Source organism: Nyctibius grandis, chromosome 1 (assembly GCF_013368605.1).
Source record: "Nyctibius grandis isolate bNycGra1 chromosome 1, bNycGra1.pri, whole genome shotgun sequence".
Classification (NCBI taxonomy): domain Eukaryota; kingdom Metazoa; phylum Chordata; class Aves; order Nyctibiiformes; family Nyctibiidae; genus Nyctibius; species Nyctibius grandis.
The window spans coordinates 53,054,104-53,079,846 of NC_090658.1; the positions used below are offsets into that span (position 1 = coordinate 53,054,104).

General features: G+C 37.3%; 1 protein-coding gene across 3 annotated transcripts in view; it reads left to right on the forward strand.

Moving 5' to 3' along the window:
* Positions 1–25,743, forward strand: part of PRKN (parkin RBR E3 ubiquitin protein ligase) — an 852,414-nt gene that overhangs the window by 720,688 nt on the left and 105,983 nt on the right. For all 3 annotated transcript variants that reach the window (XM_068405902.1, XM_068405892.1, XM_068405910.1), the window contains exon 9: positions 3,597–3,746. In XM_068405902.1, the coding sequence (XP_068262003.1) occupies positions 3,597–3,746 (150 nt within the window). The remainder of the gene's footprint in view (positions 1–3,596; positions 3,747–25,743) is intronic.

A 25,743-nucleotide genomic window follows, 5' to 3' on the forward strand; every position in this document is an offset into this window, starting at 1 on the left:
GATGAGTGCATCTCTAAATAGGAAGCCCATTGATAATAATTGAGTAATAGATATTGTGAAATATTTTGAATGTACAGAAGAGTTTGGTTCATCTTTTAATGACAGCTCTTTACGTGTTAGATGTCTAGCCTAAGTTATCTTTCTCAACTTCAACTATAGCACTTCCACAGGGTGATTCACCCTACCTATCAGACATCGCATGTAAGTCAGGATAAATTTGCTCCTTGAGATCTTGTCTCTTCTCATTCAATATATTTGGAGCCTATGTGAGTTGTTTAGGTTAGATGTTTAATTTTTGAAGGGCTAAAATTGTGTGAGGTGGTTCACAGTCTAAGATATTTAGGTGTCTAAACCTTGGTTTCAAAAATAGCTTAGGCCAGGTGACTTAGGATCAGAAGTACTGGAACTGAAGAATCTATTGTGGAAGTCACCTAATTTCAGTTGTCCATATCCAGCAAATTCTGTTCTATTATCTATAAAGAGAGGCCAGGGCACTCCAGGGTTCAGTTCTTCTCATGCTAATGGATGAATCTGAAAGAGAAAAGATGAATTGCATCCTATCTTTCTTGTTAATTATAAAATGAGTCTAAGCAGCCAGTGCAACTGTAAGCATCATCACTGCGGAAATCCAAACTAAATGAAATTAATCTTCCTTTAAAGCTCCAGTTAAGAATAAGAGGCAAAGTAAACCAGTGGTGGTTATCTGCTGGAATATTCTTAAATATCTCATCCAGACTTGTGATCAAAAATATATCACAGGCTCCAAAGATGTTTAAGGGCTTTTGAAAATTGTCATGCGTTAAGCATGTTGATTGCATCAGTACTGTGTGATGTGTATGGCTGTGGTCTATATGAGAAAATGCCTCTAACAGATATAATATGTCACAATATGCAAATAGTTAATTAATAATTAATGAATAAGTGCTTGGGTCCTTTACAAGCCTTTTATTAATGCACCCTTAATGTAAAATGAATTTCTTTGTTTTAGGCCACTGATTAAAGCATATAAATCCATGTATGTTGTGGATAACTGTGTTATGGCTGCAAATGTGTATACATTCTGCTACTGCATTTTTTAGTTGTTTGCTGGGTTTTAAATGAGCTAGTGTACAGGCACAGGGAAAAAGAAATTGGAAGATGACATCTTATAAATGTATCTGGACTTTGAAGGTAGAGAAGAGGCTGGTAACTAGATGTCAAGATGTGCAAACATATTTACTAGGATCTTTCCTGTTTTCAAATTGATCGTTGTTTTGGCTTTTATGGTGTGAAATTCACTGGTGAGAGTGCTATACTGGTTTGGCATGAGTCCTGTGCTGAACCAGTATAAAATGTCAGACTTCTTGGGTAGAATACAATGACTTTGTCCACCTTGCCAGTAGGTGGACTGGACATTCCCTTTCTGTAACTTTCTGTAACAAGACAGATTGATTCCCATCTTACCTATCTTCCATTTTTGTGTATCAAGAAAAAAAAAAAGAAGAGACAGTGAGAATCTCTTCATGCCGTTTTATGCTAAGTTAATGACTGGAAAGCATACCCTTTTTTTCATCTGAGAATTTATAATAGAAATGCTGACAGAATCTCAGTTACAGTGTCACTGATGTTTGCCTCCATAATGAGAAGGTGCTAACAATCCCACATCCAGCACAATGTTCTCTCTTAATGGGGTAAGACAATCGCTGTCCTCACCTTCAGGTCCAGTCTCTGCCCTGAAGAAATATGAGGTCAGCAGAGAGTTTTGCAGCTGTGGCTACCCATATTCCTGTTCAAGGCCAGCAGAACGACTCAGAGCACTCAGCATGTATTTAGTGCAAGGATCACAAACTTTGCTGAAAATTGATAGAGTCCAACAATAAATATTTATGCCATTACTCTAGGTTTGAGTATAATAATAACATAGAAAAACACCAGTTGACTTGTTGAGCCCCCACATTCCAGGAGACTTTGCAGACAGGTCTTGTACATTTGTCAAAATACTGGTATCTTCCAGATCCAAGATCTTTAGTTCAGGATTTCTGGCTGTCGTTCACACACAGAGTGATATTTTGAAGGCTTTCTCTCCTTTTAGATTTTGCTTTTCTTTTGAGAGGAAGTTTCTTTGGACTTTTTGTTAACTGACAAAGGTGGATACTTCCAGTTTGGTAACCTTTTTTTTTTTCTGTGGTGCAAAACTTTTATGTTTATATATTATAGTGTTTTAATAAGTCTCATGGTATTTTTAAAAACCAAGTGTAGCAAGATATGTTATGGCAACACTAGCAGAAGAATCATCTTAAATGTACCCACAAAATATGCAGTGGAGCTCCTGTCTTTGTAATTTAAAATTCTTCTTTGTATCCTTTGTGTATGAGGTTTCGGTACTGTTGCTTCAGTTTTCATTGTGGGATTTCTTTGGAGAGAGGTGTGGACTGGTGAGAGAATTTTTTTTTTGTTATCCCAAAAGAAAAAGGGAACAGGATTTTCTTGAGCAGTTATGGGATAAAAGGTTGTAAAGCACTGAACACTGTTGTGAGTGCTGTAACATAAAGCTCTGTTTTGTTCTTTTAGCACACCATAAAGTCATTCTGCTCCCAGAAAATTCATACTACTCTCTTCCTCTTTGGTCTTTTGGATTTTTCTGTTTTCTTTGGGGCAGTTAGGACCAAATACTTTCATTTATTTCGTTCTACAGTAGACCAGATTTACAGGCAAATCTGAAGCCTGGTTTACAATGGTTATATAGCCACTAGTGTGGAACTGCACCAATGCAGAACCCTAGAGTTGATGTGATTTACATGTACGCAGCATGATTTGTACTTGCTCAGCTTATCTCCAGCTGAAAGCAGGGTAAGTTAGACCAGGGAAAGTTATTGCAATGGCATCAGTCATTTTAGAGTGGGCGTTTTTGTCGATGAGGATACAGTAAGCATGTTATTTAGTATTGCTGTGTGTCAGTGTCTCCATCGCTAAAATGGAGGCATTTCCATAGCCTTCTAGGCTATCGGGATGGAACTAGACGAAAACTGCAAAAACTAAGAAAATTTCCTGGGAGAACCTGGAAAAAAACTACACCTAACGTTGAAATAAATGTATATCAGAGAATTATTTTGCCAATCAATTTCATGAAATCTATTTTTAAAATAAAATTGGGCAATTTTTACAACCCTTTAGCTTTAAAACATTATACTGTACTTCTAGCGATAGATCCTTGGGGTTTTTTGTGGATCTCTTTTCAATTTGTGTACAGCATTTATCACTGTCTGTTGTTGGACTATATTTATGATGTTTACAATAATTTTTTTATAGCAGTATAAGAGTTCTTGAGGTTACTTACAGAAACAGTCTGCTGTTTTCTTGATTTTAATATCCCACACAATTTTCTGGTGGTGAAAATGATAGCTGCGAGTCAGTAAATTATGCAAATGATGTGAGTTGGATCAGAGTGACACCCTATTTAGAGACACTGCAAGGTTCTAGACATTTGACAAATATCCTGGACTTAGCATGTGAGACATTAGGACAGCTGACAATTATGTGGGATAGATTCAAGCTCAAAGTTTTGCGGCAATTTTTGCATGCTGTTGGAAGTTTAACACCAGTCTGTTGTATTGCAGTACAACCGCTACCAGCACTATGGGGCCGAGGAGTGTGTGCTGCAGATGGGAGGAGTGCTGTGTCCAACTCCGGGCTGTGGTGCGGGTTTGCTTCCTGAACCAGGAGTGAGGAAAATTGTATGTGAACCAGGCAACGGAATAGGCTGTGGGGTAAGGACATACATTTTCCTACTAGCAGTGTGGGAAACAATTGATACTGTACAATGTTAGAATAAGGGGGGAAATGTTTTTTTGCTTCTCCATCAGTGACTCTGAATTGCCCTTCATACCAGAGTGAGATACTGTAGTTCAATATACAATTTAAGTATAGCACCATGGCTTGGGAATGATGACTTCATCGTGTAGACTATGTCGATTCCAGAATTCTTTGCTTTGTTTGGTTTGAGAAGTTGCTGAGTAGTTACAGTAAGAAATTGAACTGTGTAAATAACAATCTAAATACACTTTGACTTTCTTCTCACTCAGCTGAAATGAACAGGATCTTGAGCAAACCATTCATTATTATATTAACACCAACTTTCTTTATAAGTCATAGAGAAAGGAGAGAGAATGAATGATCAGTCTGTGATAAGCAGACTGTGTAAGCAGTGACATTGCTTACGCATATTAAGATACATGATTAAAAGACACAAAGAAATATTTTCATTTTCTCATTAAAATTGTTTTCAAGCAGGGGAATGCACAATTAATGGTGGATTTCTGGAAAACAAAAACAGATGACACTTGAAAATGTTTTTGCTAAGAGGTCAGATCATGTGAATCAGTGATTTTTTTGGCAGTAAAAAAACCAGGTACCTTACAAGAATACAGCTTTGGGGGAAATAAATAGAAATATGTAGCGAGAAATCTCTATATAAAAGAATCTACTAAATGTTAGGTCAGAGTGACTAACTGATGTTTGTACTAAGTGACTCTTTCCATGGTTGGTATTATTACTGAATTCCATGCAGGCTATGAGAGAAGAGAAAATATCTATATTTTAAAAATATTATCATGTTTTTGCTGTTGTCTTTGTTGTGGAAAATGGACTTTCTATTGCAGTTTTAATGTTGTCCAAACTGACTCCATGAAAGAATAATAGTTTGCTGAACTAGGAAGTCACAGTAACTTTTCTTCTGTGAGTAGGTTAGCATCTGTTGACCTTGGTAAAACTTCCTATCTGTCCGTGCAGTGGTGCATGTAAAACAGAGTACTCCCCAGACTCACTGAGCAGACATAAGGCTATAAAATAAAGCAGAAGGTGGGAAAGTAACAAGAAACAAGACTGAGTAAACAAAAAGAAATGCCTCTGGGTTAACTATTAGGGACTGGTTAAAAAAGATAAAATCACAAATAATTTTTACTCTGCTCTCTGCCTTGAAGTGATGAAAATCAAGCTGTATTTTGCAGCTTCATTCATCATCATTCAGAATCTGCAAATGCCTTGTAAATAAAGTGTACATAGCATAAAGGATTGATGTATTGCCTGGTTTAGCAAACTGCTCTGTTTCCTTTTATGGATGCTGTGCTGTGCTTGCTAGTGACCAGATCTGCAGCCTTGAGTTTAACTTCACCCTTTGTTTAAGTTTATGTGATGTTTTGAACATTAGGGGGTACAATTCACTGAGAATGAAATGAGAAGCAAGAGGCTGGTCTATAAGCCAAATTTTGGTAACATTAAGGCCCTTCCTCAGAATCTATAATGGAACAGGGTGAAAATACATGTCTGAATCTTTCTTTGCACCCTGCCAAATAATAACATCAAGGAAGATTTGTTGCAGATTTCCTGTGGTGAAGATCCTAGCACTGAAGTCAGCTGCCAGTGAGAAAGCTGACTGAAGGTAAGGATCCGCTTGCAAGAACACCAAGACAGGAAAGCTCTTTATTTCTACTCTGTTTTCTGTAGTCACTCTGAGTGTTTTCTATTCAGAAAGTTAAACTGTGGTGGAATTTTTCCCAGATAAAATCTGCCCTTTTTTAGTGTGAAGGCCTTCCACTCTTCTTTATGGAACCCAGGCATATCCACTTCAGAGCTCTGGGTTCCCTCAGAAGTGTACACAATGATTTACAAGTTCAAAGAAAGGCCGAAGATGAAGAATGTCCCTTTTGTCCGTCCAAATAAAGGTAGCGAAAGATGCCTTGCAATGCTTGTACAGCTTAGGTTAGAGGCACGTTCCTTGTTAAAGCTGGTGAGCAAAGAAATAAGGAAGGCAATGTGAATCTGGAGATTTTCTATGAATATCTGTGTCATCCTTTAAGCTATACTTCAGATATGTAGAGTCTCTTTTGGGGTATTTGAACCTCTGTCTTTGGGTAAAGTTCAGAGTTGATAACATATTTCTAACAGCAGAAGTTACATCTAACATCAATGATCTGTTATTCACCCAAAAGCCCTTGTAGAGAAACAGTTGTCTACTGCACAGAACAAACTGATTGTTCAGGCCTGAATTGCAGTATAAGGGTAGCTAACAACTGTCAAGTAGCTGAGGATTTTGATTAACTGATGAGATGGATCAAGGGAGGGAGGAGAGAGAACTTTTCAAGAGAAAGTCAAGACAGTAAATTAAAAGAGTTTTCAGAAGCCATTTTAGAAAAGAAGAGGCAGAAGAAACCAAATAGAGAAAGGCTGGCTCAGGGACTGAGGTGAAAAACATTCCATTATTCAGAGAGAAAACTCTGTGAGGCAGACCCAAATATTTGTCCAACCAAATCTGAAAGAGCATTGAAAATTGAACAGGTAACTGAGCCAGGCCAGGACACAGACATTTTGCCTTCCTCAGTTTTTTTCTCTGGTACGTGAAATGAGGAACTAGAATCTCTTTTTGCGAAGTCATTGCTGTTGGTGTCAAAGCTAAATGTGAGTCTCCAAGAGAGTGCTCTTAATTTGCTAAAAGGGCCTTTGGGAAAGTTAAAGATGTTGGATTTTGCTTTGTCTCAGGAAATTTGGAAACAGAAATATGCGAAGCCCAGAAATAGCCTGGTAAATATCTAGACAGAACTGTACCAAAAAGGTGAAGAGAGAGGTTTAAATTTAAGCATCTCCATATGTACCCTGTGCAGTCAGGCACCACAATTTATTCAGGCTTTCAGACAAGGAAATAGAACGAGAAGAGAGATTAATTTTGACTTGAAAAGTAGCATGCAGATATTTTTTTAATGATTATGAATAGTCCTCACCCAAAGCCGTGTTGTGGTACCACTGACTGACCTCACTCTTGCCTAATCTTCCATATTTTTTATCATTAGCCATAAACATATTAATTGTTTTACCAAGATATTACCATTATACACTGTGGTTCTACCTTCATTACTATGCATCAGACCTATGTTACTAACTTTTATTGCTCAGATATAAAATTTTGACATATTTAATACAAAAAAACAACAGTAAAACATAGAAGACAATACATGTTGTACCTGCAGGCCTGGGTACAGGAAAAGCTGTGGTAATCAAGGCATACAAAAGCTCTATGAATAAAACATTTTTGTCTTGTTTTATATTGTACTGGCATATTATTTCCTACATATTAAATGAAAGTTTGGACTTAAAAGCAGGTTAGAATGGAGCTTTAAAAAGGACTATACTACTTGTCTATTAAAAAGTATGCCTTGGTTTCTACACATACAGCTCATCTGTCTTACAAAACTTCCACTGTCGATATCTTTCAGTGGGATGATAACTGACTAATATGTGATTGCATCCCAGCCCTTGCTCCACAACTGTATAAATATTATGCAGCATGCAATATTGCATGCAATATCAGTTGACCTTTCCCTTGGAATGGGGTGAGATGGAAGATCGGGGATAGTGGAGATAAAGCCTCTGTCGGTCTTTTCGCCTTGAGTTGACTCATTCCTAGCATAGTCTATATAAGCAAGAAGAAGAATAAGGTATTTCCAGACATCCTTTGTGGTTTGACAATCACTTACTAGGAGACCTGACTCTTGAAGCTGTAACTAGGTTCATGGAGGTGCTGAGACCACTCCAAACTATCCTAAGGCCTGGGCAACAATTTAAATGGTCTTAGGAACAAGCTGTCATAATTGATGTTTATGTGGCCTTTCATTCAGATCCCCTAATGTGAAACTCTGGTCCCCAAGTGAATACTCAACCTTAGTGTATTAAATGTGCAACGATAAAGGAAGTTTTATAGCCTTGCAAAGGCAGCACAAAATTTGGGGTCATTGCACCTCTTTTACACCATATTTACCATTCTGTAAGCATAATGCCATTGAAGAACATCAAGATTTCACAAAAGATATGTTCTCTTCTAGGACAGGTGAAATTTTAAGACCGCAGACTGCAAGAGGTCCCTGAAAAATCAATAGATATAAATACTGTGTCTTCCTTATAAACAGAATTCCTAGACTATTGTATTACATAGAACAAAATCCCTAGGGCAATTTCACTCTTCCCGCAATTTTTTCCCATTGATTTCTTCTTGCATTCTTCTTCCATGGCTAAGGAAGCACATGTCAAAAGCAATTGCAGCATATTTGTAGATTTAATAATTATCTGCCTTTTCAGAAAGCTTAACAGAATTGAGGACACTCCAAAAAGCTTATATGAGAAGTGTAATACACATTCCTGTTGTTTGCAAAGCTCTTTTTCGAGCTTTATTATCTCCTGTTCATGCATTTCCTTGCATGCATGTTTCATCTTCAGTGTTGTCTTTGTTAAGCACAATAACATGCATGTAGGCGAACCCTGAATAATTGAGGAAAATACTTTGTTTTGAGGAGATGAATCTGAATTAGAAAAATTCCAAGCAACAAGTTCCTATTCATTTAATTTTGATAATTCAAATGACGATTTTTTTAGTTGGGTGTGTCCTCCTAAACTTCTGGAGTGGAGTGGTTTATTTTAGGGGTTTATATCTCAGTTTGAGTGATATGTGAGTGCGCTTATACTCTCTCTGGGACCTGAACTGGCTTGCAAATACTGATTCATAATTATTTCATATATATGAGAGTGCATAATAGTTTGTAAGAATTCCCCAGTCCAGAAGTGAAAAGCAGTTTCCACATCTGGCAGTTGTAAGTCTTTTGTTGTAAAGTTCAGCTCTAATGCAATGTATTGTCATGATCAGCGTGTGCTTTCTTTGTGCAATTTCTATCCCTCTTGTGTCTGGTTTTGGCACATTATTCCACATATATTGCCTGATCAAAATGTTTGAAAGTCTGACTAACCTGAAAGACTTTCTTTTCAAACAGAGATGTAGGTATAAATGTTTGGTTCAAGACATGCTTTGCTTCTTCAGTACCAGGAAAATCTTGAATGTATATAAAGAGAAAATAGGCACCTTTTAAAATAATTCAAGGTATAAAGATAGTCAAGATGAGTAGTGGTAATTCAAGACAATCTCTGAAGATATTTGCACTGAAAAATATCTTTTCAATTTTATAATCAGATGAATAAAAGGTCATGGGTGAAGAAGGGCTGTGTGCACAATGATCTGAATTTTTGTCTCAGTTTTAAGATGGGAATGAAAGTTGAAGCAGGAGCAGAAACAAGAGGCTCTGAGGTTTTGAAAAACAGAGGAATAATTCAGAAAAAAAAAGACCTTGAGACCTTTGTGTCGTTTGCAAAACACTAAAATGGGAATAGGAGATAGCTGCTATCTAACACCTGTAGTAAAATTGAAGGGTTTGTTATTACATTTCAGGTATCTGTCTTTGTTCTATATGTCATTAAATTTTTGCTTTTAAGACAATTCACCAGAAAGGTATTACCTGAAGATTATTAGCTGAAGATATTGCTGAGATGAAGAAACCAACTCACAGCAGGAATGTTTCATAATATTGTATAGGGAGCTTTTTCAAGGGGAAAGAAAATGAGACGGACATTTTCCATTATTGCTAAATGCTGAGTTGCTAGCATTGTGCCACGAGCTCTAAGCAGTAATCATGTATTGCTTTCTTCTATTGAGTGGGCACTCTAGCCCTTAGAAAGTGGAATTCCATCTTGTTGACACATTATGCTTCAGTACCTAAGGAAGTTGTTTCATTGCTAAAATATGACAAGTTTTCTCAGGCTGACTGAAATTCTTTTTGGATTTGTAGGTTTTTTTCTGGTAATGTTTTACGTGGTTTAACATGAACTGTAAAAACATGGGGCTTTTTAAGATATGGTAGAATGTTGATGTTTTAATAAAACGTTTACCCCAGAATAGCACCGTATAATTAACAAGATACGTATTGCTGTCAAGGTGCATTATTTCCATTGCCCATATCTTTCAATGCTGCAATTCATTGATCTGGTCACTGATATAAAACTCAGCTGTCAGCAATGAGTGGATAAAGCAATCTAGAGAATGTTTCCATTATTAATAACATGGATCACATTAGTTCGTAGGACTAGCAAAAGCAAAACAAATGCTTTTTATAAGGTGAACAAATCAATTACTTGCATGTGGTTCAATAGGTAGAATAATAACTGCTTTTTCCTTTACCTCCCAAATCATGGAGAACTACCTGGTCAAATTACTACAGGTTCAACAAGAACAAGTGCCGGGTCTTACACTTCGGCCACAACAACCCCATGCAGCTCTACAGGCTGGGGAAAGAGTGGTTAGAAAGCGGCCCAGCAGAAAGAGACCTGGGGGTGCTGATCGACAGCCGGCTAAACATGAGCCAGCAGTGTGCCCAGGTGGCCAAGAAGGCCAATGGCATCTTGGCCTCTATTAGGAATAGTGTAGCCAGCCAGTCTAGGGAAGTGATCGTCCCTCTCTACTCGGCACTGGTGAGGCCGCACCTTGAATACTGTGTCCAGTTCTGGGTCCCGCACTTCAAGAAAGATGTTGAGGTGTTGGAGCGAGTCCAGAGGAGGGCGACCAAGCTGGTGAAGGGTCTGGAGGGTCTGACCTATGAGGAATGGCTGAGGGAGCTGGGGTTGTTTAGCCTGGAGAAGAGGAGGCTCCGAGGTGACCTTATTGCAGTCTACAACTACCTGAAGGGAGGTTGTAGTGAAGTGGGAGTCGGCCTCTTCTCCCAGGCAACTAGCGATAGGACAAGAGGACACAGCCTCAAGCTTCGCCAGGGGAGGTTCAGGTTGGACATGAGGAAGAATTTCTTTTCAGAAAGGGTCATTAGACATTGGAATGGGCTGCCCAGGGAGGTGGTGGAGTCACCATCTCTGGAACGTGTTTAAGAAAAGACTGGACATGGCACTTAGTGCCATGGTCTAGTTGACAGGGTGGTGTCAGGGCAAAGGTTGGACTCGATGATCCCTGAGGTCTCTTCCAACCTGGTTGATTCTGTGATTCTGTGAAATAATGTTAGAAAACAACATGTGAGTCTCTTCAGCTCTAACTGAGCTAGAATTTAAATTTCATTAGTTTTGTCTGCTAGATATCCAGCATATTATGGGATGTCCCATATTATGTGATCAAATTCTGTATCCCTTAATTTACGCCAGGTATAGCTTTCCCCTGATTTCTGCATCATGCAGGCATCTGGAAAATGGCTGTTGTACATGCACTTTGCAAATTTTACATTGAATGGGCAGTGTCTTCAGTGTTTTGGCTTGATTTATTATTCTGTGGCTTACCTAATATTTCACCATTTTAAATTTGTCATATATGGTCTGAGAAAGAAGGAGCAAGGAGGTAGAGAAAAGAGGTAGTTACCTGATAAAGGGATGGAGGCTGCTGGACTCTGTAATCTAGCCTGAGAACACAGCAGAATAACGCTAAATTTGAGTCAGGGAAATTGTATTAGAGAAAACTAGGATAAAATCAAGTTCTTGTTTGTAAAGATAAGTCAAAAATGGACACACAGACCTAGGAACCAGAGAGGATAAAACTGGTTTCTGTGAATGTAAACCAGCTCACACTGGGATTTGTAAACCAATGTTTTGCAGAAGATAAATGGTCCCAATTTTACCAATTTGTCTGAAATAGGAATGAGCTAAAATTACGAGCATGTGAGACCCATTTTAAGTTGAGGGCTGAGATAAAACAGAAGTCAGTTTTGAAATCACATTGGTAGTTGATTTTAGGATTTATCAACTAAATCTGAGTCCTTGTAAACTTTGAGATCAAACAGTAGCCTGGAAGAGTGCTAGGGATTTTCCTGTTAGAGATACCAAACACTCAACTTTGTCACTCATTCAATATTCAGATTCCAGAGCTGAAGCTACCTGGGCTTCAAATTTCTTCACCTGTGGAAAGAGAAGAATAACATTTTACAGTAGATGAAATGCAAAAATGTGCACAATTTAAAATATCCAGAGCTTACTGTAAATTGATTTTAGCACATAGACTTGGAAAACCAGCTACAAAAATGTACATTCTCTGGTCGACTGTGATTCCTTTTCTTAGGTACCCATTGAGTATATCATACACTAATGCTCAGGTCAGGATTAAACTGATCACCAAATCTGAAGAAGTCAAAATTTTCTCAGGTCTCATTGACAGGGACTTGCCATTCTGTGCCAAACTTGGTGGATGAGCTACATACCTTCTCCAGGAATTTTGGGGGCATTTCTCACCTTCTTATTGCAACAGCCTCAGGCTTTGATGACATCTTTGTCTATTTTGGTCTATGCCTGTGGCACACTGCAGTTTAGTCTCTTGACAACTGAAGTGCTCTTGTCTAATTAAAATAATTGGGCTCCATGTAGCAGTATCTGGGTGATATTTAACGGCTTATGGTGCTCAGGAGATTATATTAGATGAACTCATAATTCTGTCAAGCCTTAAATATAATGGAAGTTTATGACTGGAGAGGACTTAGAACTACTTTTTTCTTACTACTCCTCCTCTCTTCAGCAAAGTGCCTGGAAACATGTCTGACAGTCAGGGGACAATGTTCTATCGTGTGGCCCATCAGGAAAGGCATGGAGTACAACAATAGGAGAGAAGGAGAAATAACTGTTTATAGGAATCTCCAGTTAATTCTGCATGTATAGGAAACTGATCTCTGTCTTCTGACTTCATATTCCACTTAGATATGGGATGTGATTATTCTCCCTTTTATGATAGAGAGAAACACTTTGCACATGATGGAAAAGTGTAGCCATTTTGAACCAACCTGTATTTCCTTCAGCTAATGGATTAAAAAATCGTGGTTATAACAGTCTGTCCTGGTCAACAAGAGGTGCCTGAGATTTTCTGATTGTACAGTCTATATACTGACTGCAGTTTTATAATCGATAAGACAAATACAAATAAATTTGTAAGTTAGCAGAACTAGAGGTTAATGGAAGATTTGATATGAATAAACAGGTCACTGAGTTACTGGAGGGGGAACAATAATGCAATCAGCAAAGGATGTGCTGCTTGAGAATGGCAGCCACCGAGGGCAGGATTCTAATTGTGTAAGAGACTTATTTGAGCAATCTTCTAAAAACTTTCTGTATTTGAACAGGAAAGAGAAATATGGGCTGAATGCAGAAAATTACTTATAAATGAAAGGGAAAATAAATATGAATCAAAGTAAGCTTATTTATTGCCTTTCGTATGAAGTTTTGTATGAAGGCCTTCTGAGGCACTTTGGATTGTATTATTGCATTATTTTAAAATGGAAGAGCTGCCTAATCAATGACAAACAATGGAGTAAAAAGGTAGGACCAGAACAATAAGATCTTAGATTAGAATTAATGTATTGGCTGGCATATTTCTCTATTAGCTGATCGAAGAAATGCCCAAAGAGTTTCTTTCTCAGCTTTGCTTTGACTCTGAAATACGTACATTCTCTGTTGGTAAGCCAGGCTCTTGGTTCATTCTTTCAAGGCTACAACAGCTTTTTCCATGTGGAGGGCCTAAAATGATTACTTACTGAGATTGTGAAACTCTTTGTGATGAAAAAAGGGATGGCATGAAATGCAGAGTACAAGCATACCATAGGGAGGGGCCATAGAAAAGCTAGGGGTAGTGTGCATTAACACTTCCCTGAAGAAAATCTTTTCTGTGAAGACAAACAAGAAGTTGTCTACAGCTTCCTAGTGCTCTCTTGGGCTTATAGCAATATAGGATTTCATACTGGACCTTTAAGCAAAAGCTCTTTCAGACACCTTTTTGTAATTGCAACAGTATGTCTGTGGAATAAAGCAAAGGAACTGCTTGTCTTTTCACCAGTACGAGAGAAACATTTATTTTTCAGTGCCCGTGGTGCATTATTTACGTATACTATATAGAACCCAGATTGACTGGGCACTCTGTAATGCATTTGGTTGGGCTACACTCCTTGAAGAGTGAGGTGAAAATGTCATTAAAAGATTTAAAATATAACTAAATGCAATTTCCTTACAGAAAATAAACAAAATATTATTAAGTAGAGCAGAGTTATTCTGTGGTCAACTTTCTTCATCACTACTACTTCAGTAAGTTATTTAATAATGATGTCACATGCAGAACTTTATTATTTCAAAACCATTTCAAAGAGATAGCAAAGCTACCATTTCACAATCAAAGCTGATTTTGAAGTGCTGAAACACAGCTGATTTTCAATTATCAGAGTCCAAAAAAAACCATCTGAAAACTGTCTTGATTGCTGCAAAACTGCTATCTTTTCATGTTGGGTAACTCAAAACAAGTAGATGATGCTTATGAAGCTTCAAACAAAAATCCACTTCTAACAAAGAATAAGTATGAAAAACCCTCAGCCTGAAAGAGAAAATCTGGGAAAAGTTATAAGCTTGTGAAAGTGAGTTTAGAAGTTGCATCTCAACCTTAAAAATGGTATTAAGGTCACTAAGCTGTAATGGAGGGAGTAAAGAAAATGTTGCAAAGTCAAGGACGAACTACGAAAATAAAATAAAGTGAAAATATAGTGAACTGATTAAATAAAAGACATCCCTTACACAGTAAACTAATAATATTCTTAATGAAAAGGAAGGACAGATTTGGAGAACAATGACCAACTGTAATTCAGTGGGAAATAATAGAAAACCAGAATGCAGTATGCACTTATAAAACCATCATGAGGGAGAAGAAAAGGGAAAATTCTGATAAAGGTAATATAATATACCTGTGAATGGAGGCCTTGACTAAGGGCGGAAAATTATGCGTGGATAACCAAGTCTCAGTTAACTCCATTTCATCCCTATATGTCTCAAAAATTAAATCATTCATACCACTCAATTATATTTTCTTTTCCAAAAGCTTTCACGTTAAAGAATGATAGAAAATCTATTCCACTGACACTTAAAAGACATAAGTGAAGAGATAAAGAGTAAGGTTTAAAGGTACTGGTTGCTCACTTGTTCAGACTAAGTGAGCAGTAAAATAGGCTGGTTAAGCTTGGCGTTTTTTCCATTAAGAAATATCAAATAGCAGTAGTATGTTTTGTACTCATCTCTGTCATTTTCTCTTTTATGCCATGTAATTCTTACATATGTAATACCAAGTAATGACAATGATAAGTCTCTTATACACACCTGAAATGGTTATATTAAAAAAGATTTACTTTGAGGTGACCAATCTAAAGGCAGTGCTTAATATTAAATACAATCTGCAAATAAAAAACAGGCATGGGGCATGTTCTACATTATCATATATAAAGAAAGCTTGACAAGACTTTGTTTTCTATTTACTTTTCCCTTCAAACAAAAATGAATGTAAATTTTATTACCTTATTTTGTTTAGGGAACTTCTTGTATGTCTCTTAAATGTGCTTTTTGAAATTTCTTAATCTTTATGGTGCTTAATCTTTAAGGGTGCTTATGTCAAAATCTTATTGAGCGGAGTTGTTCTGAAAAAAAAATTAGTTGAATATGCCTGTTGTTGGCATAGTCTTTCAGTGACATTTTTGCTAAACCAGAGAGTGAAAATCTTAAAAATTGCCAGAAGATCAAAACTGAAATCGACAAGATCCACACTGAAGATGGAGAAGGGTTAAACAGGAAAATGAGGACAACAAGGAAGCAGCCGTAAGGTGAGGTCTGAGAAGACCTTGTGGGATCGTACTGAGTATTCAAGGTATCTCACAGGAGCACCAGTATCTTCACTCCCTCTCTTGACTTGAAGAGTGAGAAACTGCTCCTGTGTTTTGTGGGAACAGCCTGGAAGGAGACAGGAGGAATTTTAACTTGCCTCCCCTGATGAGAACCATGACTGTGCATGAGGCAGTACCACATGTCTGGTTGCTTGCGTGGTCCGTAGTGAGCAGGTGGAGGTAGAGAGTAACAGCCAGTAAAATGGGGTTTTATCCAGAGATCCCTAGCAGAGTCTGAAAATCCATATTCTGTAGGAAAACCTATAGTTTATTAAATCCTTTGATGGGTAGGCCTGGCATAAAGGAGTAAATGTGTACATTAGAGTGTATGTGCCTTGGCTGCATGTATTCAGAATCATGGGAAACTGCCTGCCAAATCTGTGTATAAATGAAGATGGAAATGGGATGCGGATATCATGAGCTGCAGCTAGAAAGTGCTGTGTGTGGGTGTGAAAGAAGCAGTGGGGGCACTGCAAGTCTGTACAGAGTGAGTGGCCTATTAAGTGGATGAAAGCTTTAACTGTACAAGCTTTGGACTTACAAAGAACAGCCCAGCCATGTGACCATGATATTTTGCTTGAGTTCCTGGTTGTTGCAGAATTTTTATGCAGATGTATATTGATTAGAGCCTAGCAAATTTTATGTTTCCAAGTATCTACAGTTATCATATTTTAAAATCCTTTACACTGACAGGAAGACTTTTCTGGGCATGAAGCAATTAGCTAAAGTTATTCAGGAAAGCGTTTCAGATTTCGAGATGGAAAAAAATGTGGCTGACAAACAGCAGCATTGCTCTGAGCTAGTAACTCACCATATCATCCTATCAGAGGAGTGAAGACAACTGGTAATTGGTGAGCTAAATGAATCAGAGGAAATAAACTTTGCAATAAATGTACAATACAATAATAGCTTTTATATGCTGCTGTGGTTCTCACCAGTGGTGTTTTCATAATATGCATCACAAGCTTTCACTGTTCAGGGAAACACGTTAGTGGTTTTGAATTGTTTTTATTATAAGCCATGCAAATAGTGTTTGTCGCAGTGGGATGTGACATTAATTATTAGCAAAAGATCATTTACATGATTTCAGCCAACAGAGAACGAACAGTTCAATCTTTATTTTCAGAGTGCAACATATAACTATTCAAAACTGCATTAAAAAACATTTAACCCATGCAGAGTATTCCTGCTGAAGAGATGACACATGGCAGAAATAAATTGCCCTAATAACATTTGCAAATGTTTCGTGATCACAAAAATGTTATCTGTGTACTTTAAACATGTTCTCCCTCATTATGTTTCCAAAAAAAACCCAGCTTTTAAATTTTTTCATATGGATGGCCAGTGGTCAACTCCTGCAATAAAAAAGTTTTATTCTTTTAGAGACGGAATTTTTTAGAACGTGTCTCCCAGACAAACGCAACATGCTTCTGCAAGTGAAGCAAAAAGAAAACAGTGACTTCTGGAAAGTAGCAATAAGCAAACTTGGGTAACGGATAAGAAATCAGTTCTAACCAGAAAAAAGGAGCTGACAATTCATTGAAGAAATCATATTAAGGGCACAATGGTAAATTATTTCAACGTAAAGAAGGATTAAGAAGAGTAAGGAAAGAATGACTTGCTTGAACAACAACCATTTTTATGACCTGGAAAGTAAGAAAGAAGTGCATAAAAAAATTAAGTAGGTTGTATCACTAGGAACAGATAGAAAAACAGAAAACACACAGGGACAAAGTCAGAAAGTGCAAGACATGAAATAAAATACTTCTAATATAAAGTCTACCAAAGCATATTTGGAAGGATTTCCATAAAGTAGTAATAGAAATAGTAACATGACAGATCAAGGAAGCTGTTGGTTGGCTTCTCATGGGAGAGGAAAATGTATCATTAAACAGCTCCAAGAAGGCAAAAGTGTTTACTTGTTTTGTTTCAATCTTAAATTAAAAGGTCAAACCTGCTCAGATGGTTAGCAGAGCTAAAACCAGAGACACAGAATTAAAAATACCAGCTATAGTAGGAAAAGGACAGGATAGAGACATGTGTTCAAATCAGCTGAGCCTGATGAAGTTTTTCCTGTGGGAATTGCTGAAGAAAATCCAGAACATTAATGGTCACTTCCAAGAATATGGGTAGGGAAGATTTTGAAAAAGGCAAATACATGAAGTCTGTGTCTAAAAACAGGAAAAAAGGAAACCTGAGAATTATAGACCACTAGGTTTAACTTGAATTCCTGAGAGAAAACTGTAGGAAATAATCAAACTACTGGTAATTACCTAGAGGACAAAAAAAGGAAAATCTCATGAAGCATGGATTTAACAAGAGTTTATCACATCAATCTAACTTTGTTATGCCACAGTAACAGGACTTGTGGGTACGATAGAAGTAGATGATGTCATCTATATTGAATCCAGTAAAGCTCCTCACATTGTTTCATATGAAATTCCTATAGGCAAACTAGGAAATACAAGATTAGATTATAATTTCATTACGTGGATACGTAATTAGGTGGATACATAATTAGTTGGAAAACTGTATATAGAATATTTATCAGCATTTCACAATTAAAGCGGAGGGATGTTTCAAATGTGTCCTGAGGTTGACAGGTTTTAATATTTTCTCTGATGCCTTGATGAAGGATTACATTGTAATGTTATTAAATTTGCATAGGATATGTAGCTGGGGGGCAACAAACAGCTTGGAACTTGATAGCAATTCAGAAAGGATAAATGTAAAGTTTCTATACTTAGACAAGTACAAGCAGCCGTATGTTGTGTGAGAATAAATGCTTAGAGAGACGGCAACATGGCAAAAGCGGATCTGGGAACTGCAATGGATCACAATCTGATCTTGAGTCAACAATGTGGTAGTGTAAAAAAGGCAAATGCTGAAGTGAGGTGTATAAATCACAGTAATTATTTCCCCTAATCCAAAATAACTGATTAAATGCACAGTGAGGAAACCTGAACCTGAACAATGGCCCTGTTTTCTTTTCTGATGTTATGACTCAGTTAAAGAAGGAAGATGTACATTTTAAAAATGCTCCTTATCCAAGAAAAAGGTCTTTTTTCTACCCTCTTCCCAGTCCACTTGGTTTTGAAGAAAATAAATTGGTGAGATGTGCCATCAACAACTTTCTCCATATCTGCTTGACTCTTTGCTCATTCCAATCTATAGCAGACTCTGCTCTAGAAATAGAGTCCCAAATAAAAGCCAGATGAAACATAAAATCTAATAAGTGCAATGTTGCAGAATGCTTATATGCTGTCAGCAACTAACATACATAATCCTAAGGAGAGTTTATATCCCTGGTGGCTTTCTAAATACTGCTTTACAGAAAGCCAGTCCTAGCTCAGAGTGACATTAGTTCTTTCTCCTCTCTTGTGAGTTCCCACTGCCAGAATTTGATTAGATAATCTTTTTCCTTCAAATAGCCAGCTGCTTATGAAATGACACTGCTGATACTTCATGATAACATAGAATAAAATAGTCACCATGTCACAAAATCACTGTGGACATTTTATGAGGAAAGAAACATTCCACTTAACCTTTAAAAAAGAAATGTCTAGTTCCTACAGTCCATGATTTCAGAGCTCCCAAATGTTTGAGCCGTCTCCCAGCTCTTTGGAGCATCTGGAAATGACATAGGAAAGTCCACACTGTAATTGGACCAATTCTGCAATTGATTTGGTTGAAAATTTTCATGGAAACGGAATTTGAGGCATAGCATTGTGCAAAAGGAAGGAAACTGTCCAGCTGCCTCCATATACAGCATTAATATTAGAATAAAAGAGGATCAGGAAAGGCTTCAGTCACAAAGTCCTTCACTTGTCTTTTTTCTCTTAGCAAAGGTCCTTCACTTTTTATGCCCCATAAATCTCAATTATTTTATTGTATTTTCTCTTGAATGTGTATTAAAGTGAGGAAGAAAGTCACCATCACTGAGATCCAGAGACCTTTGTATGCATACTCGTTCTTCAGTGCCATTTTCTCTTCTGTCCTTTGGACCAACCTACTCCTTGTAGGAGTCTCTTTCAGAATTAATGATGCGTAACTGTGCTCTGTATGTGTGTGTAGGTGCATGTGGGTTTTCCATGCCTTTTTGTACTACTGCAATTCTACCATTTCTCTTGTGGTTTCACCCTCTCACCCCCTCACCCCTTCCTTACCAAATGCTATGAAGCTTTCAGATCTGTTACCAAGCAAGTGAAGAAGCATTTCAGTCTTTCTTTCTCAAGTATTTTCAACTAACTCTGCTTTAAAACAGAAGACGACCCTCAATTTTTTGGACGTAATTTCATATTTGTCTTGAAACTTCTGAGTACGGTTAGATTCACTTAATTCCCTCCATATTTTATTTGTAGTATATTGGTTCTTCGGCACTTAGCTATTCATGTAGCATTTCTATTTCTTGTGTGTATGTGTTCTTTTTCCTTTCTTTGTGTATGGTTTATTTTCTTCCCTTTTACAATCCTCTCAAATGCAGCACTTACCTCAAATATTTTTATTACTATTTTTAAATAACCCGGTTCCTGCTGCATGAATTTGTTGAAGAAGTTTTTCACAGTTTCTTCGTTTTATGTCTTTATTGAGACTTTCCTGTGATTTTACCTAGAGAACAATACATGTGTATATACAGTGCAGCAAAAGATGGATTTTGGAACATTTGCAGGCAGTAGGGAAGTCATATTCATTTAAAGGTACTCCTGTACTACAACTGTGTTTTCTCTAGCATTTTACCTTGTGGTATTTTTATTTTGTTTATAGTATAATCCCTTTCACAGACCTTCATTTTATTTTAGTATTCATTATACAGTGGCAATGAGACTTTGTCATTAATTTTTTCATGTATTCCTCTTTTTGGACTTGTGTAGCCAAATCTTTCTATTTGAATATGCTGAGAAGATGAGTAAGGAAAAGTATTAGGTTTCTAGGAGTGCAGTATTGTTCACATCTGAGTTTCCTTGTCATGTCGAGCTTGCTTAAAATAGTTACCCAAACCAGATAAAAAAAAATTGAAAATCAAGTTCAGTCACACTTTTTATTTAATCTGTTTTGATATCTAAATTATGGGAGTTTTTGACATTGCCAAAGGCAGGTTATCATAAATGGAAGTTGCAGAAATATTTGAGTGACAGCAATCAGGAAACACCTTTTTTTTTTTCCAAGCTTCTTCAATAAGTTAAAAAGGTGGTTTTTGCACATATGCATATATGGTACCTATGAACAGTTCATGGAAATTGCACAGAAATGTTAAGAGCAGCAAGAACCCTTTATCTTACTGATACCAGTGCAACTAATCTCTTGTTATAAGCTATAAGTGTATTTAGGACCTAAGTGAAATTCTTAGTTTTTCTATGGACTCATGCATTTGACTGTTTCTAAAAACGCGTATTAAAGCATATATTTTTCTCAAGCATCTGAAAAGATTTATTTTTGGTTCCCAAAGAATAGTTGTGCACCTCGCAAGCAATATCCCTAGAAATATAAACCTACTTTCTGAAAATAAATATGATGTTAATATTTAACAAACATGTCACATTATTATTACTTCTGATGAAGTAGTTGTGACTGGTATTTTAAACTTTGATCATCAGGCAGAAAGAAAAAGCTAATGGGAATCTTAACTGGGAGTTTCCTTTTGCCTTAATATGTCACTTTTGGCATTGGCTACTTTCATTTGTCTGGTAGTCTGCTTTGATTGTTTGATATTCTAAGCAATTCACAGTGGCTCCAAGATCTTAATAATCATAGAGTCATAGAATCGTTTTGGCTGGAAAGGACCTTTAAGGTCCTCAAGTCCAACCGTTAACCTAGTGCTGCCAAGTCCACCACTAAACCATGTCCATAAGCACCACATCTACACGTCTTTTAAATGATGAGACCTCCTTGCATACTATACTGTTTTCACTCAGGTGGGAAGAATCTTTTCTAGTGGATGATTAGCTGTTCATATATGGCCTTTTTTAGATCTGGTCTCTTGTGACTAGTCTTGGAAAGCTTTTTTCCTTTGTACTCTTTTGAAGTTGAAAGCATCACATAGTGAAGAAAAATTAGAATGGACAGTTTGAAAGCTGGAGATTCATCTTTCTAACTTGCTTTATGATTTAAAACTAATAATTTTTAAAAAGTAACAAAGACTACTCTTTCTGACCATGATAGGTACAGTCAGATCAAGCAGGTATGTTGTCTAGTTCAGTTGTACCATCATGTAGCACAGTTTAACTGTAGCTGTCATGTCATTAGAACTTGTACTGCATTGTTTAGCACTTGATTGTGGATCAAGGAATTGAAAATAGTGACCAATTAAGTGAGCTGTCAATAAGATTAAAGGACAGGGATGGAATAACTTCACATGTTAACATTCTGTTCTTGTGCATACAAGTGAGCTCTGTAAACTGCTACAGAGATAAGAACCACACAAGATCATTCCAGTGAAATATTATCACTGAAATTTACAATTCCTGATTTTCATTATTAGAAATACTCTGAAAACGTTGCTTCGGATGTTTCTGGTTTTACATTTTTCAATCTGGGTTTGTCAGTGAAGGAAATTGGAAGATTTTTTCTGATGTCTTGACTTGCTCCACCACATATCTACAGTAAGTGAGTACCACTTTGATTTGTTTTCTCAGAGAGCTGTTTCATTCCATATACTTCGAAGTAATGCGGGAAAAGCCCAGCAGTATCAGTAGCATGGAGAACTTCTATTTCCTTGTCATTTTCAATAAGAAAATTCTGAGGACAATAGAGAATTGTAGTCAAAAGGGCCCTGTGTCCACTTACACTCCTGAAAAAAGTGTTTGTCCCTCCACTGAAGCTGCTGATTTTGTCAGAGTAGTAGTTACCCAGACATCATATAGTTGCTTCTGGAAGGGGCCAACTGCAAATCAGCCAATTCTGCTGTTTCTGTTCATGCTGTCTTTATACGGTGTACAGATGAACCAGTCAGAGGAGGAAACTTTGAGCAGGTCACCTGAAGACAGAGGACAAGACTTACCCTCAGCACTTCTTTGAAACACCATGCTCACTTAGAAAATTTGAAGTAGTATATCTAGTGTTGGTCATGTCTTTTTTTGGGAAGCAAATCTCCCTATAATGTCTTCCTGATACTGATTAAACATCTGGACACATGTTGTAACTCTACACTTTTACCAAGAGGCGCACACTGTCATGCACAGGTGAACATCTTCAGGAGCTGCAAGCAAGCAGGAAGATGGGCCTGCACTGCTGATGGAAACATTTTGAATAACAGCTTGCTTGAACCATGCTTGGAGCTGAATCAAGTCGCGTGGAGTTTGCCTTTGCAAAACTGGGATAGATAGTTGGTCAGGTTATACTTTCCCTAAAGCCTCCTTGATCAAGATATCCAGATAAGGGGTCATAACTTTGCTTGATCCACCACATAGATCTGATCTTTATGTGCAGCATTTTCTGGTGAAGACACACTTGCTCCCTCCTTTTCTCTCATAGCCACCCCTAAGTCCCCTCCAACAGTCCTAAGTTTTCAACTTCCTTCTGAAGCTGCCTTCCAAGGCAGTCTGTCTGCAATGCCACTTAATCCTGAAGCATCTTCGTCAGACTTGGAGGAGGTTTTCTTCCCAAAGAGACAGTCAGATTCGGAAAAGTTTTGTTATTCCCTTCATCAGATGATTCCGCTATTCATCCTTCTCTTCCCACATACACTTAAAGAATCATTGCCTCACCAAAATACTCGAGACTTGCAGGAATGCAGGTGGAGGTAACTCAGGAAATCCCCAATGCATCCAAGTCTTGCAGACTGCCCCTACACCGCCCACTGTTTTCCAAGTATGACATGTCCACTTTATTTTCCTCTTTAGACTTAGCTGGAGATTGCAATGAAGAGTGCACTTGTGCAAAAATAAAAGCACAATTGCGGAAAACAGCTATAGATTTTAAAAGCATTCACTATCAGAAAACAAATATTAAAAGTTTCTGTATCCTCCCTGTTACTTAGCACTGTTATGCTGTTATGCTAGACAGCTATCTGAACTGGCTAAATTTTTGTTCTCAAACTTACCTCCACCTGAAAGCGAAATGCCTGCCACCTAGTGTTATTCCTGTCTCCTCGAGGTTTTTTTCTCTTTTCTTTCCCTGCAGATTTTGCTGCAGTTCTCTACAGAAATGAAAGGCCTTTGAATTGAAACTGGTGCTCCTAGACAGTACACTGCTGTTGTCATCTATGCATATACATTTTCCATTCTCCTTGGCTTGGCTATTTACTAGAAATACCAGCTTTCTATAGCCTTAAGACAGAAAGAATGTCTTACACTGTGTACTTCTAGAAGCTGTTGCAATGCCCTGTAGGGCATCCTAACTGTTGTCCTAAATTGAGATGACAGTGTTGCTCATATTAAATTGCCTTCTTGCTTGGCTTGACATGCTGGGATCCATATCTATTAATGCAGGAGTGTCCAAATGTCCTGCTAGGAAAGCAATTTGTTCCTCAGTAGGGTGTCAGGGAAGCAGCTGGTCTGAGAAACTATCAGAGGTGATGTTAGGGGCAAGTTGTGTTTTTCTTGATTTAATGGAAATTTTTACTGATCCATCTCCTTGCCTGTCCCCACCACTTGTCAACAGGGCAGCACATATCCATCTTCAGCCATCTCCTATCCCTCCTGACAAGCCTGTCATATCTCTCTTGTGGAGAGACAGGCTTTCACACAGGCTGAGCCTCATAATAGACACTTCAACAACAGCAAACATGTTATTGATGGATTTTTTCAAAAAATGCCCTACAGAAACACAATTTCAGAACATTTTTGCTAAGTATCAGTTTTTAAACCTCCACTTGGAGAAAGACTCTTTCACAAACTGAGGTTTATTTTTGTCCCTCTTCTCTTTTTTTTGCACACATACCATAAAGTACTTTTAACCCCTTGAGTAACTTTTATCAGTTTGTCTTTTTTCCATTTATATTCTAAATTAGATTTTAAGTTATCTAACGAAGGAGAAGCATGAGGTTTCTGGAGTCTCATTCAATGGCTTATTAATATTACTGTATATTAGCTGCTGTTTGAGAGAATTATTATGGGGGTGCCTACATTTATGAAGTTAGACTATGGTTATGGCAGGAATCGTTTTCTGGTGATCTTAAGAGGAAGCAGTGTACAAGTAGGGTTTGACAGTCTATATCTTTATGGCTGTAGTTACATCATGCTACAACATAAGGTGTATGATACAACTTGCTAATAAATAAGGAGCATGCATATTAAACCATATTTCTTAATTAGGTCTGCTTGAAAAATTCATGAGGGCTCCACATATTTAATGATACTGTCTATATAGGTTAAACTGTAGCAAACTTCTTAACTTAGAGACCATGATATTTATGTCATGGAATAAATCAGAAGCCCTGTGAACAAATTCTGGATTAAGGAGTATGTAACTGTTCAGTTAGAGCTAAATTCATTTTCTTTCTAAGATGCAGTAAAATAGTTTGAACTCTCAATGTAATGAAATTCAGTAAAGAAAACAGCCCTAACCTTAGCTTACTTAGCTTACTTAATTGTTCCTCAGTGCTCCCAGATGTCTCTTAGGATTGCAAAAGCTGCATCATTTTTCAGAAGGTAGCTGCTGAGAAGTAGTTTTTTAATGTAAAATGGATTGTCAGATTTTAATCTGAATTAACCCCACTAGGATATGACCAGGGTATGTCAACTATATTTTTCTTATTACTTTAAACAGCCACTTACACTGTCTGTATTATAAAATACACCAGTGAGGCTAATAAATGCTTCCCTGCTACTTATTTTCATTTTCAATGTCTTTCTGGAGTTATACATTATAACAGACTTTTGAAGTTGAAAGTTAAAGAAAGAAACAGTTTTAACTTGAGCTGACATCCTTCATTGAAAATTCAAATGGTTATATAGACCTGGCCCACTTTTTTCCTGATATCAGTGAGAAAAGTTTGCTTGATTTTACTTAGATTATAGCTGATGTCATAGTATGGAAGTGTCATAAAACTTCAGCCTGTAGTTTAGCAAAATGGATAGTGTGGTGCAAGATAGGAAGGACCTCTATTTTGACAAGGAAGAATGAAAAGTTAGTTTTACAATTTATTCCAATTAGACTGAGAAACTCTTTTAAAAGCACCATGTAATCTCCCTACAGTCCTCTAGTGCTATCTCATCATGTATTTAATCCGTAATATGCATTTGTTACATATGAAAGACTGATGGTTAATTTTTGAAACAATAAAGAAGCACTT